We start from the raw sequence: 15,646 nt of genomic DNA on the forward strand, positions 1-15,646 counted from the left end.
CCCAGTTGTCTCATCAATCGAAGTGATTGAAGTAACAGAACAGAATAAGGAGACTCAGCAGTGTTGCAACACAGTGACACTACTAGAGAATATTCAGGAGTTCCATGCCACAACAACATTTGCACCTCCTGATGAGAATAATGATCAGCCGGAATCCCCTACTGTCCTTTTGGAAGTTAGCTTGGGAAATGAAGTATATGATTGGACTAAGGATAATCCTGATGATAATGAGGATGTTATCTTGGCATTGAAAGGACTTGATCGAGAAGTATGTCTTGATGATGGTATGGAAATGGCCGCTATTCCTGAATGGCTGAGGAGAAGCATGGAGAAAAGTAAACAAATGATAGAGGTACAGCCTATTGATGATATTGATGACTACCTAGCTAGGAGTGCTAAGAAGAAGGAGCCCAAGAGAGCGGAGATTTTGTCGCACATAGCTAGAGATGAGACATGAATGCAGATTGCGCAAATTGCTGTTCCTAGAGCCGGCGTGACAGTGAACATTGCTACTCCTATGGATTTCCAGATCACTTCAGTCGCCCTTGGTCGTCCATCCGCAGGGCAAGAATTTCAGGAGATTGGTGACAACCTCCAGGCAATCAATGCAAGGTTAGACAGCGATTGCGGAGAATGAAAGGTATAGAGAAGAAAATATTAGAATCAGAGAGTATATTGCAGGGACAAGGCGTGGAGATCCCACCCTTATTTCCCCTATTGCAGTTGACCATGGAATACATTCACACTGTGAGGTAGCGAGAGGTACACACTCAGAGGTGGAAAAGTGGATTGAAAGCACAAGAAAGCAGGCAGATGATTTCCTTACTAAGTTTGTCCATGCATTTGATAAGACAACAACGCTCGTGTTCAGAATCCAGTATTTGGAGGGAGTTTGGGAAGAATTCCGGCCTATTCAGGACAAGACTATTCCATGCCTCCTGGCATTGAAGAAGGTTCCTAATTCTACCTTGATCAGCAAGAACATTGTGCACGATGGAGACAGATATGATTTCCATGGTTGGTATTGCGCATTAGCTTTGAAGAAATCAGCTTATGAGAACGCCCAATCGAGTTGTATGGAGATGGAAGGATTAATTCAGGACATTCAGATGAAGATCCTTGCCTCGATTGAGGAATTATTGGGTGTTGATGTTAGTGATGCTAGTGGTTTACACTTAGCCGAATTAAGAGACAAGATGAAATTTATGTATTTTTGCCAGTTGGACTCTTTGAAGAAGAGTCAGATTGATGACTTGGTCTCTTTGTTGATTCATGTTCATAATTCGTAGAAGCTTATGCCTGAATGGGAGAACACTTTGAATGCTTGCTCGGATTCATTGGACGTGATTGATTTACAGCAGGATACCTTGCCTAGCATTTCCATGGAGGAGTTAGATTCAGTATTGGCTAGATTCTTGGAGTATGCTAGGAGAGAGAGAGATGCAGGGAGGAATCTTCTAGAAGATTCCCTATATGATGACTAGGTATCTTTTCATTGGGCCATATGTTGGTGGTGCCATTTTTGATGTAACCCTAATTAGGGCAATTCTAGGGTTTTGTTGGCATGATCTCGACCGTTGATCTTAGATCAATCTGGGCCATCCATTTTTGTAAGAGACTCTATATATGCCCCTTTGTCTCTCATTTGTAAGAGAGAGTTTTTGTAGAATTGTTGGTATATGCTGCAGCTATTTGAATCCTAATCATTGTTCAATTGTTGGTGATTTTGCTCTTCAAGTGTTGTATTTGCATTCATGGTTCTCAATTCCTCCAAGTTAGATTAGAATTTATTTTCATGTATGTTAGATTGAGTGGAAGATTTGTTGAATTCATTTGTGTGGAATCCTTAATCCATACCACTAGCCTCTTGCCGCTGGTAAGTGCGCCTTGTGTGGTTAACTGGAGTTTGAGTAAGCATAACTTCAACTATTATGCGTCCATTGACAAGCATCAACTTGGATGGTGTCTATGTTTGATGGTAATAGTCTGAAAATCATTAAGTATACCTTAGATGATTGCACTAAGCTTGTGTCAATACCTGATTGTGAGACCTTGCTTGGTTTGATTCCACCAGATCCATTCATCATTTCCTACATTCCTAGTTTTAGAATAGATTTCCTGAACCCTATTCTTTTTCCCCTTTTTTTAGTAAGAAGTAAATCCAGAGCCTTATTGATAAATCTTAAGTTGTCAGCACACCTATTCCGCATCATTCACTCGTCAAGACCTGACATGTAGAAACCTTGGAATCATTTTAGTTGATCTCATTCTTAGCATTTGAGGTGATTTTGTTCAAGAGAGGGTAAATTACCTTGGTACTTTATTCTGAAATGTTTTGTGCATAAAAAACACATCAACACACGGGGATGCATCCCCCCTGGAAAAATTTGCATCCCCTATAGGAGGATGTTTTCGGGACTTGGGGACTTGGGGGAAACGTCACCCCATTGCATCACCACTTTTGCCACCTCTGCTGAGGGCACTATCGGGTCGCTTGCTATATGGAAAATGCCATTACATAATGATTGCAACTTTAACTTAGTAAAAACTAGTTGGCCTTTCATGGGGTACTCACAAAGATGTTATATTGCAGATTTTGCCTTGAATATTTCAATTCACTTCTATTTTTATTTCAGCACAACCACCCCACCACTGTTCTATGGTCGTCCCCCTGCCATCTCCTCACTGTCCCCAAATCTAGGTCCTTGTTGTCACAAAAGTTTACACCTTTTCTGAGCTATCAACTCAACAACCTTGTGAAACATGGAAACAACCCCAAAGTGTGAGACCTTGTGCAATGGGGTTGAATCTCCGGAGAAGGCCGACTTCCTTCTCAATCCAGGTGCAGGTGTTGGACCAACTCAACACTCCAAATTCTACTTCTAAACCTTTTCTAACAACTTGCAGAGAAAAAGGGAAGAAGGAAACGCTAAAATGAAAGGAGGTGATGAAGAGATGTTCCTCTCCCCAACCTCGAAATAACACAGAGAGTCAATTGAAATACCCCGGAGATGCACAACTTCAGTTGCATGAATGATCCCAAACACATGTATGGAGGTTAGAATTTGCTGAATGTCAAAAACGGGAGAAGGTTTCCCACAAGTCACACCCAGAAACAAGTTAACACAACATATACGTGAGAGAAAGCCACAAAACATGCACTTACAACGAAGGTAAGAAAACATATGCAACATGCTTAAGTTGAAGAAAGGCAAGAATGATAATTTCAATTCATTCTTAGGCCAATGGCCAAACTTACAGTTGTAAAAATGCAAGAAAATATACAAATTTTCAAGAGAAGTGAAAGAGTAAGGAGTAGCTCAAGCTAGTAGGGAGAGAACCCTTTACAATGAGGCTTAATAGCCTATGTATAGCAAATTGGTCACAAACGAGAGACCAATGGTCAAGGAGAGGAAACCTTGACCCTAACGTGCATTGAGAAATGTCAATTAGGGAAGGTAGGGAGGTGCACAGACTTGACATGGTGTGTATGCAAGCAACCTAGCCATACCCTAGCAAGGCAATCCCAAGAAGAAAAATAATTCTAGAATGGGGATTGCCTGGCATTCCAAAGTCAAAGCATGCAATCCTTACAAGACCATCAAGTACCATAAATAAGCATGGCCCTGGGCTGCCCTTGTAGCTCTATGAATGAAAGTAGACAAGTTGGAGGGGTTGGCGGAGCATTAAGAGCCTTGAGTGTTGATCATGTCATTTGGAAGTCGAATGTTGGGCACTGCTGCAAGGGGAGAGGAATCGAGAACCTCGGAGTTCCAGGATTCTGAGTTCAAGGAGGAAAAGGCTTGGGAATTGGGAATTCTGGGATTCCAGGTTCAAGGAGGAAAAGGCTTGGGAACTGGAATTTCACGATTCTGGGTTCAAGGAGGAAAAGGCCTGGGAACTGGGAATTTCAAAATTTAGGGTTCAAGGAGGGAAAGGCTTGGGAACTAGGAATTTCGGGATTCTAGGTTCAAGGAGGAAAACGTTGGGGAACTGGGAGGGCTTGGGAACTAGGAATTTTGGGATCCCAGGTTCAAGGAGGAAAAGGCTTGGGAATTGGGAATTTTGGGATTCAGGGTTCAAAGAGGAAAAGGCTTGGGAACTGGGAATTCCGGGATTCCAGGTTCAAGGAGGAAAAGGCTTGGGAACTGCGCCTCCTGACAAGACAACACTTAACATTTCATGATTCCATTGGTTTTGTCCTTAATCAACTAGGGCAATGCTGGTCCATGGAACATATCTTTGATTGATTCTCATTGATGGACCAAAAATGTCATAAAATGACAACAGTCCCCCTCTCCCCAAAACCCATCCTCGTGTCCCCGCGTCCCCCTATCTGAAAACTCGGTGGAACTATGTGTTTGAGTGGTTCTTCCTCACTTAGCTAGTTTCGAAGAAAAGAGTCTACCCCTTGCTTCTCTGTATCTTTGCAATTCATCGACAATGAGGTCACTCACCTCAACCTGGGGTGCCATCCTTTAAATGCATATAGTGAGGCCCTTGATAATCTCTCCATTGGGATTTGAGTAGAAAAAAATGGTGTTGAGGAAGTACCCTGTTACATTGATGGGTTGGTGGAGTTGATTGTTCCAACTCCTATCAATAATCTCCCATATGGGATCAAATTTGAGGCTATCCCCCTTATAATAATTTCTAATATATTCTTTGGCCCTATCCATGGCCTCATAAATATACCCTATTGGGTTTTGATTCCCATCTACCAAATGGAGAATTCTAACCATGGCCTCATAAATATACCCCATTGGGTTTGATCCCCATCTGCCAAATACCCCTTATAATACTTTCTAATATATTCTCTGGCCCTATCCATGGCCTCATAAATATACCCCATTGGGTTTTGATTCCCATCTACCAAATGGAGAATTCTAACCATGGCCTCATAAATATACCCCATTGGGTTTTGATCCCCATCTGCCAAATCCTCCTTATAATAATTTCTAATATATTCTTTGGCCCTATCCATGGCCTCATAAATACACCCCATTGGGTTTTGATTCCCATCTACCAAATGGAGAATTTTAACCATGGCCTCATAAATATACCCCATTGGGTTTTGATCCTCATCTGCCAAATGGAGAATTCTAACCAAGGGCTCCAACACCTACAATTTAAAAATACAAAAAGATTACAGTTACAAATTTATAATGAAAGACTTAAATTGAAAATAAATAAATATTCAATTTGAATTTAAAATCAAACTTTTAAAGTTACCTTCACAATGTTTGTAGCTCTTTGTGCAAAAAGGTTGTCAAAGACTATGTTTGCAACCCTCTCTCCTTCGGGCTTCTCTAAATAAGATGAGTCTAGCCATGCTTGACTCATCAACATTTATTTCAAAGTTGTCGATGAACCAATAATGCTTTGCAATGTTAAGAAAACTGTTTCAAACCTTGTGACACTAGATCTTACCAACTCTTTCCCTTGGGTGTGATCTCTCATCAAATGAAAACCCAAGGGTGCTTGTGGATAAATTTTGTGATGTTCTTTGCACCATCTACAATTACTGTCACTGAGTCAAGTTTTCCTTTGTCCTTCAAAAGAAGGTCAAGGCAATGTGCCACACGAGGTGACCAAAAAGTGTCTAATGTTTCTCTTGGAGCAATTTCCTAGCTGCCACGTATGCCGTTGCATTATTGGTTATGATTTGTGATTTGCATCACATTTTTGATGCTCACCTCCTTGACAAACCTCCAATTTTAGAGACATTTTTTTGCATTTTTTTACTTTGTTGGAGGCGTCCATCGATTAAAAAAAAACTTCACCTTTTGAAGCTACCAAAAAATTAATAATGGTGCGGTTTTCCTACATGTTCACCCATCTAAAAGAAAAGTGCAGCCATATTTTTTCCACCCCTTCTTTTAATATTTCGCTACTACCATTGCCCTATCAGTTGAACTCATGAGCAACCTACAAGTACAAAGTGAAATTAAGTACACAATTATAATTTCAAAATGAAAAAAAATTAAATTCAAGATAAATTACTCTAAATTAAAGAACACAAATTTAGCCTTAAATTTAACATAAATTATTATAAGTAAAAATTAGCATAAAATTTAAATTAACTAACCTCCCTCTCAAGTCTTTGTGAGAGGGTGCCTTGTAGCCTTTTCTTGCAACTGTCAATGCAATTACCAAATTGTCCCAATAAGGACTACTTGCCTTATTGATTGGAATGTTGTTGAAGTACCAAAAATCAGCACATGCCATATCTGCCTTTTCATGCACCTCTATGTTCTACGCTGTAGCTTCCAATGATGGTTGTGCTCCAAGGTGTTTCTAGGCACAAAAAAACTGTGGTGTGCATTGTAGTTGGAACTCTACTTGAAGTAGATGAAGTTGAGGTGAATTTGTTTCAGATGCATGGACCACAAAGAAAGCCCACTATACCCTAACATGCCTATTGTCATCTAGTTGTAGTCTAACTTCAGCACCTTGACTACTAGCTATGGCTGCCCTTGCACTCTCCTTTTGCAAATTTTTTCTCTTTTGTGGCTACAAGTAGGCATTCATCTCCCTTTTGATCTCTTCAGCGATGTTGATATAGAGGTTGGCCGTTTGATGAGTAATGCCTACAAGATGATATTTGAGGCAATTTATGCCTCCATGAAGTAATTTTGTGCATTTAATGCAAAAAAATTGTCCTACAATCCGGTCCTTGATAGGCATATTTCCAAGTAGGGCTCTAGCACCTATAAGATGAGTGCCTTTAAACAGTGGTGTCACCGATGGGGTGGAGCTTGAAGGTCAACTGGATGCAAAAGCTTCTCTATTTGCCATTATAAATTAACCTACACATACAAAGTGAAAGCACAAAATATTAATTTTTCATACAAAAAAACCTAAAACATACATAAATCACTAAAAATCAGCCAAAATTTGTCTAAATCTGTAAAAATTGAATCTAATCTAAATTTTCCAAACATTTTTTTGCAAAATTTAAATGATTAAAAAAAAAAATTTGGTATGAAAAAACATTGAAAATAATAAAAATAAGAAAAAATTAGCAAAAAAATTGAAAAATGGTGATGGATCTTATTTTGTGGAATTTAAATCCAAAAACACTACCTAGTTTTAGCATTGATGAATTTTTAAATTTTTTTTAACCTAGATTCAACCAGCCAAAGTGAAGTAAAATGAATTAAAAAAAAGAAAAACAGAAAACCTACCCGTGCTTCCAATTTGCCTTCAAAATCAACCAAAAAATCTCTTTCAATCTTGTCTCCTGGATGAAAAAATGCTGCAAATGGTGTGATTGCTGTTGGGGAGGGTTTTCTTGCCTTGGAGAGTAAAAACAACAGGCATAATTGATGTTCTATGACCTTATTTTTGCTGCGTAAGCCCTTTTGTTTTGTCGGGTGAGTTTTTAATGCAGACTAGTTGAGTTTTTGGCGAAATTTGCCAGAAACTATGCAGAAATTTGTGAGCCAAAAAAATTAGCGACTACTTGTTGACTCAGCAAGTTTCCTGCAAGTTTTCCAACAATGTGTAACTATTTTAATTTTGGGGTCTTATCCTTGTATCGATATCTATGCCCATGACTAGGTATATTACTGACTGGGGGTTCACTTTTTACATATCTAGGTATAAGATTTCCAACTATGCGTACTTATTCTTTAGCAATATAGTTGGTATATTAGGGTACCCAGAATACCTGCCTTTAGGGAGTGTCACTATTTTAATTTTTACTGTTTTATCCTACAATAGTATCTACATCACTGCATATCACCCATAGCTATAAATGGAGTTATTTTTCAACATATTTATATGCAAGATTCCAACTCTGCTGTATCATTGATTCCGTGTGTTACGCTTTCATGATATAGTGAGTATATTAGACGTTGTACATTTGTTTTGTTTTTCCGAATCTGATGTTGATACTCATAATATTTAAAATATCAAGATGGTAACATCCCATGGTTTGGATTCAGCCTGCATTGTTCTAGGATCCTTGAAACTAAGTGTGGCACAGGTGTTAATCGTCAAGGTTGCAATCTGCACTTCTTCCTCACTCAGTACCAGCAAAAATGGATTGTTCTTCTTTTAGTAGTTGGAAATTTTCAACTCTCTTGTGAACCCATGATGAGCAACTCATTGGCCAAGATTAGGGCTTCGGTCCAAATCTTAAGTCATAAAAATTTCACACATTAAAGATGGGTGTTACATGACTTCTTTGCACCAATTTATCTATAGCTTGGAATGTGTTTTGTCAAGATTAAAATTGCCACAAATTTAAAATATCCATAGCTAATTATATGCAGTGATGATGTTTTTTTGAATTAGATACCAAGTTTTGCTATTACTGTTTTATGTGCTAGGATGTGCGCAACATTATATTTTATTGACTTGACAATTTTTTTATTCATTTAGATATTAGATTCAAAGGTTATACCTGCAATGAAGCACAACGAAGAGGAAACAATAAACAATGCATATGAAAGCACTGAAATGTTAGTGGATGAAGCATGTTTATTATATTGTGAGCGCTTCATGGAGTTCTTGATTGATTTACTAAGCCAGCTTCCTACTAGGAGGTATTTTGTTGTTTATGAATGTATTGCTGCTCACTTGCTTGTTTTTTGTTATGCAATTATGTTGAAAATTTTATTGATGTATGTAATGTCATTCTTTATGGTTACAGATTTTTGAGGGCTCTTGTTGAAGATCTCTCTGTTGTGGCTAAATGCTACTTGAGTGCACTTTACAGTCATCCAAAGGGGCGGTTATTTGCACAGCTGGTAGACTTGCTCCGATTTTATGTAGGCTTTGAGATAAACGATCATGTTGGCACTCAGCTTAGTGATGATGATGTTTTACTAGCTCACTGTTCTCGATTACAAAGTTTTCAACTACTGGCTTTCAAGGAAATTCCTAAGGTGAGTGATGAGTACTAGCAAATGGTTTTTTTTTTATCACCTTACTGTTTTTGTTAAGAAGATTGTATTGCAAAGATATGTTCCATGTATTATTTAGTTTCATTCGCTTGTAAAAGCACATGATTAATCATGCTATGAAGGGATTTTAGAATGCCGTTACTAATAGCTATTTGTTGCAGCTTCGAGATCTAGCATTGGCCAATGTGGGTGCCATTGAGAAGCGTAGTGATCTTTGTAAGAAGCTTTCTGCTTTGTCTGCTGAGGAACTTAAGGATGTGGTCTGCAATAAGGTTTGTAGCTGTCATATACAAAGAATAATGACTTTTATGTTCCGATTTAAGAAATAACTAATTAATGCATGGGAAATTATTTTACATTGCTTAGTGAAAATAATTAATGTTTGAGACCCAAAAGATTGATCTGATCTCTTTCTTATGTTGTTTTTTCCTAGAACCCATTTTTATTAACATTATGAATTGCTGAAACTTAATGTGTCTAATGCTGAAGTGCTCAGGACATATAAATTCTCAGAAAAAAATGGAACAAAAAAGGGGAATCTGACTTATGTGGTAGATAATCAATCACCATCCATCTGGTGCTAAATGTATCATTTGTCATTAAATAAATGTAAAATCTGTTTTGAATCTCTCATTTTTTTCCCTGTATGGTGTTTGTCTGTTGTGTTTGGGTTGTTAGGAAAATTTATGTTTGCATTATATTTGAGGTGTTAGTAATTATGTAAATGTAGAAAGGTAATTACTATTGTAATAGTGATGTTGTTAATAAACAACTCACTAATATAGGTTTGGATGGTTAGTCGTATATATTGTTGAAATAACAATATATCACAATAGTTAGCAGTTAATGTGTTATACCCGTGAATGATATTCCGGGGTATTTGTTATAACACCTCCCAATTAAATAGGAGGTTGTTTGGCTATGTAAGTGGCTATATATTAGCCATGTATTGAGTGTTGAGAGAGGAGAAACACCGTATTATTTGTGTTAAATTTATTTCCAGCTTCTCTGTTTATTTCTGCCCATATTTTTAATATGGTATCAGAGCCAGATCATTTTCTGTGCCTATTATTTTTCAACGAGGAGAGGATATTGATATGATCTCTTTTTATTCTTGCCATATTTGAGGCAAAGAGATGTGAAATTATCTCTATGATTGGCATGTGAAAGGGTGAGATAAGCCTGATATTTGGCAGGTCGTTTCAAAGATTCAATTTTCTTTTTGAAGGCAACAAAATCCATCGATGAGAAAGCCACATGTTTTTTTTCCTGTTGAAACTGCGACACCTTGCATGGGTAAGTTCGAAAGGCACATGTTCCTAGCTATTGTCATTTGAATCTCAAAGAAGACAAAAAGGGAGGCCGTGAATGAGTATTGGGGATATACCAAATCTATTGAGTCTTTGTAAAATGTTGATTTGCGTAGAGATGTATTCATTTTGACAATTTCAGACTTTGCTATTTGTTGATTGGTGTCAAGCGCATTATTTGGTGTGATTCGCATGCTCTAACTCGAGTGTGTTTAAGGGACTTATTATTTGTCTGATGCTTCAATGTTGATCGTGGCATTGGATGACTCCTTATTTGGTTGGTTTCAGTGCAGTTCGTTCAAGCCCGAGAAGCACCTTATATGTTTTCCACATTGGCTTTGATTGCTATTAGAGATTTCAACCATTGGCTTGTTAGCATACTGGTGTAGTTTTCTTGCCAGTATTGTAGCTTGCCCATGATTTGGGTTTCTATCTGCATTTGCAGCATTTTGGTAAATCGTTATTTTGTATTGTGTAGACGAAGGAACAACAAGACATTGAAGCAGGCGAGAAGCTCAATCACAATGCACTCTTCGACCAAATCAGGCATTGTTTCCCAGAACAACTTTTGAAATCCTTAGAAAAATGTGTGGTTTTCCTTCCCTTCAACTTTGCTCAGCTTACAGAAACAATAGTCGAGAAATTGCATGAGTCATATCATAGAGCTACCAATGGTAGAGGATTCCTTTGTGTAGAAAGCTGTGTGGTGAAGCACCTGGTTGCATGTTGTTGGTAGTTGGCTCCGTTGGGCATCCGAGCATTTGACAAATGGGCTGAGGAAATATTTGAAGTGTGGTCGGGTTGATTGCAATCCACCCATACACTTACATCATTGTTTGGTTTCTTTGTGATTCTTGTAATTGAAACTTTAGGCTTGATTTTATAGTTTATTTTAGTCTTGGTCTTAGTCATGTTAGTGTTGCTAAAGTCAAGTTTTATCATTTTGCTTAGAATAAGGTCTTTAATTTTTTGAGTCTTTAATTGTTATATTAAAATACAAAAAGTGTCAAAATTTTTCAAAAATAAAAGCTATTTAATTGTAATTGGAGTGCATGATCGGTGGTACCCGACACTCCATGTAGAAAGTTTGCGTCAAGGGGGGAGGTTATATTCTTTCCTCACAATTGATGAAATGAGCCTCAAAAGTCAAATTTGTTAAAGTAAGTAGCAAATAACTGGAGGTAGGAGGCACCAGAGGCTGGAGGACACTCAACGTCCTCTCGTTAGTCACCAACGACGGGACCGCTTATCAGCTTTGGTGGCACTTTATTTTCTAATATGCAGCATGATATGTTTTGTTTTTCAATATTCTGGTTGTGTGAATAAGTGGAATTTCACATTGTGGGGGGAATATGACCAATGTTCCATTCCCATTTGTGATATGTATGGTGTTTTCTATGCAACTTCCCTGATGTGCAAGCATAGTGGCTAACAAAAGCACCATAGTAAGTCAGTTCATGGATCTTGAAAGGGTTTGTGGGAGGATCTAGAAAACCACTCGAGGTGAACAAATGAGTGGAGGTTCATGTTCATGTCAAGGTTTGTGGTAAGCCTGTTTAAAACCATGGGAGGAGAGAGCCTTTCTTTTGGATCAAGGTCATGAGTCACGTAGTTGGACATGCCACAAGGGTGAGCATACTGCAAAAGAGTGTGTGAATGTTTTTCTACCATGTAAACATCAAGGGGGGAATGTTAGGAAAATTAATGTTTGCATTATATTTGAGGTGTTAGTAATTATATAAATGTAGAAAGGTAATTACTATTGTAATAGTGATGTTGTTATTAAACAACTCACTAATATAGGTTTGGATGGTTAGTCGTATATATTAATAATAGTTTGTGGTTAATGTGTTATACCTGTGAATGATATTCCGGGGTATTTGTTATAACACCTCCCAATTAAATAGGAGGTTGTTTGGTTATGTAAGTGGCTATATATTAGCCATATATTGAGTGTTGAGAGAGGAGAAACACCGTATTATTTGTGTTAAATTTATTTCCAGCTTCTCTATTTATCTCTGCCCATATTTTTATTATGGGTTTCCTTCATTGGTTTTCTTTTCACTTTCGGCATATTAGTGTTTGGATTTTTGAATCTTATATCAATTGGTTGCAATGCAAAAATATCTGGGCCATTTGTATTGGGAGAATCATGCTCTCCTTGTTTTCCTTATTGAAATCTCAAGCTCTTCCATTCAACTTTATAGCTAGTCCATTCTCATAGATGTGTTGTAGTGTCTATATTTCTCATACTAGTAGAATTCTTCTCTTACGAGCCTTTTGCAATTCTGTGATCCATACTTCTCTTATTATAAATTTATGGTATCAGAGTAGAGGTATTCTTTGTTTTTGGTGATTTTTTAAAAATAAAATTCGTGGTCTTTTTTCTTAAAAATTTTGTGGAAGGTTTTTAGAAGTTTTTGAATGATTTTTTGAATTAAATTATGGGATCTTTTTGTGGAAAATTGCAACCTGTTTTTGAGGTGAATTCAAGGGTTTACTAAAGATTTTCATGCTAGGATTGAAGGGTTTTTTGTATAGCAAAAATAAAATAAAATTGGGGGTCCCTCTTATATGAAAATTGTGCATTTTTTCTATTGGTGATCACACAAGTTTTTCTATTGCTAATTGTGCAGGTTTTACAATCTTTGAAAATCCTGTGGGTTTTTTTGCTCGGAATCGCATAGGTTTTTTCTTCTGCAAATCATGCGTTTTCACAAATCGTGGGTTTTTTAAGCACGAGTTTTTATTTTGCAAATTGTAGGTGTTTTAAAACATCACTGGTTTTCAAAAATCTTTACATCATTTTCCGTGACTTCGTATAGTGGGAGGGATGCCTTCATTGCACAATATTATGTTGGAAGGCAACCGGAGGTTCAATGGCAAAAATTATAACACCTAGGAACAATGGATGCTCACAATCTTCGAGTACATGTGCCTTGACCAGATTGTCCTCGATACATACACTTGTCCAATAGTTGTGGGTAAAGACCATGATAAATTTGATGAGCATAGTCGTGAAGCTGTTATGCTCATTAAGTTAGCTATCACAGATGAAATGCTTCTAGAGGTTCCCTTGGGCAAGACCTCTGCAGAAATTTGGACTCACCTGAAATATTTGCACAAAACATCAGATAAAGGTAGGGCGTTCTTCCTCAAAAACATGTTATTCTCGATAATGATGGATGAGAAAATGTCTTTGCAGGATCATTTGATGAAAATCAAAGACAATTGCAATCAATTGGAGGCCATTGGTCGCAATATGGAAGAAGATATGGTTGTCATAACTCAAAAAAAGCTTACCATGGCCATATGAGCATTTCATAGAAACATTGAACATCACCTCTACAAATGTTGACCTGAAGTTCGATGAGTTGTGCAACAAACTCCTATAGCAGGACAAATGGAAGTAGTTTGATAGTAGCAGGGATTCAGTAAGTGTGAAACATGCTTTTATAGCCAAGGATAAAGGTAAAGGCAAGTCCATTCATTGGAAAGGACAAGGAAAACTTGATGATGCCTCAAAGAATCAGGGATTCAGTAAGTGTGAAACATGCTTTTATAGCCAAGGATAAAGGTAAAGGCAAGTCCACTCATTGGAAAGGACAAGGAAAACTTGATGATGCCTCAAAGAATCTAAAAACTATCACGTCATTATTGTGGTAAACTTGGTCATATGAAGAAGCACTGCAGAAAGCGGTTGGTTGATAAAAAATCCAACCAAGGAGGGTCTCAATAAAAGGCCCATATTGCAAAACATTTAGAGTAGGAGTCAGCCTTTATGTATTCATGGCCAAAAGACCAGGAAATCATGCATACTCTTCTGCATGGTATATTGATTTTGGAGCATCTCATCACTTTATAAACATGAAAGATTGGTTCACTGAGTATACAGCTTGCTTAGATTCAGTAATCTTCGTTGGTGGTGAGGAGTATATAGTTGTCGGCAAATGCAGTGTTCAAATAACTTCTGGAGGGAGAAATCTCATTTTTCTCAATGTATACAATGTTTTGGGCTTGGAGCTCAATTTGCTCTTAGTGAGCCAGATTATGAGCCACTGTCTCAAGTTGGACGTCATCTTTAGTCATAAGTGTTATATTGTTGATAAGGAGTCTAAGAAAATTATTGCCATTGGCATCGAAGATCAAGGGTTGTATTGGCTTGATGACACTAGAGAGGTTCAAAAACATGCATTGGCTGCAAAGAGTTCATCTTCAATTAGTACTCTTTGGCATCAACGTTATGAGCATCTCAATCTACCTTATCTCTCTTAATTGGCTCGAGAGAATATGGTAGAAGGCATACCTGAAATCCAACAGTAGGTACAAGATGTTCGCGAAGCTTGCCAAGTAGTGAAGCAACACAAAACTCCATTTTCAGAAGGACAAGCTTGGAGAGCATTGAAGGTCATTCAGTTGATTCATGCAGATGTTTGTGGACAAATGAATACTGCATTGGTCACTGGTGCTAGATATTTTCTCTTGTTTCTTTGCGATTTTAGTAGGAAAATGTGGGTGTTTTTCCGAAAAGTAAAATCACTTGTGTTTAAAGAATTTTAGAAGTTCAAATCCTTAGTAGAAAAAGAGTCAGGATGTGCAATCATAACTCTTAGGTCTAATAATGGGGGTGAATTTTGTTCTTAGGTCTAATGGGGGTGAGTTTTGTTCAAATGAATTCATTGACTTATATTCTAAAAATGGTATTAAACGCCAATTTACAACACCCTGTACCCCTCAACAAAATGGTGTAGTTGAGAGGAGGAACCATACTATTACAGAAACGGCTCGATGCTGGAGAACAATTTTGTTCTAAAGAAGTTTGGGTTGAGGTAGTTTACTTGTGGTGTACCTTCTTAATAGGTCTCTGACATAGGTTGTCAAAGAGAAGACCCCAAAGAAGCATGGTTTGGGAAGAAACCATGAATTGGCCACTTGAAGGTTTTTGATTCTATTGCATATGTGTGGATTCTAGATGCCAAGAGAACCAAGCTTGACTCCAAGAGTTAAAAGTTAATGTTTATAGGGTACAATGGCAATTTTAAAGCTTGCATGCTAATTGATGTGGACACCGATCGCCTAACATTTAGTAGGGATGTAGTGATTGATGAAGAAGTTGGGCCTTTTAGCTGTCTTTTAAACATCAAGAGTCTTGAAGATCAGCCTCAGAAGGCTAAAGATTTGGGTGTTCAACTTCCATTAGCTACACCTGAAGGGGGGATTTTGATGATTCCGAACATTTGGAATCTCCTAGGCAAGTACCAATGGGTAAAAGTACAAAGTTGTGTCACACTTTTATAAAGGAAATGGTCAATGTTGATTCAACTTTTTAAATTAAATCAATAGAAAGTGAAATACATGTTTTGAATTTTGAAATGATGTAAACTAATAAAATTTATATTCTTATGTCTATTTTATGTTTGTAAT

General features: G+C 37.5%; 1 protein-coding gene across 3 annotated transcripts in view; it reads left to right on the forward strand.

Annotated features, from left to right (window-relative positions):
* LOC131032496 (uncharacterized) overlaps window positions 1-15,646 on the forward strand; it is a 104,563-nt gene that overhangs the window by 27,189 nt on the left and 61,728 nt on the right. For all 3 annotated transcript variants that reach the window (XM_057963506.2, XM_057963505.2, XM_057963507.2), the window contains 3 exons: window positions 8,389-8,552; window positions 8,660-8,894; window positions 9,074-9,184. In XM_057963506.2, the coding sequence (XP_057819489.2) occupies window positions 8,389-8,552; window positions 8,660-8,894; window positions 9,074-9,184 (510 nt within the window). The remainder of the gene's footprint in view (window positions 1-8,388; window positions 8,553-8,659; window positions 8,895-9,073; window positions 9,185-15,646) is intronic.

Source organism: Cryptomeria japonica, chromosome 11 (assembly GCF_030272615.1).
Source record: "Cryptomeria japonica chromosome 11, Sugi_1.0, whole genome shotgun sequence".
Classification (NCBI taxonomy): domain Eukaryota; kingdom Viridiplantae; phylum Streptophyta; class Pinopsida; order Cupressales; family Cupressaceae; genus Cryptomeria; species Cryptomeria japonica.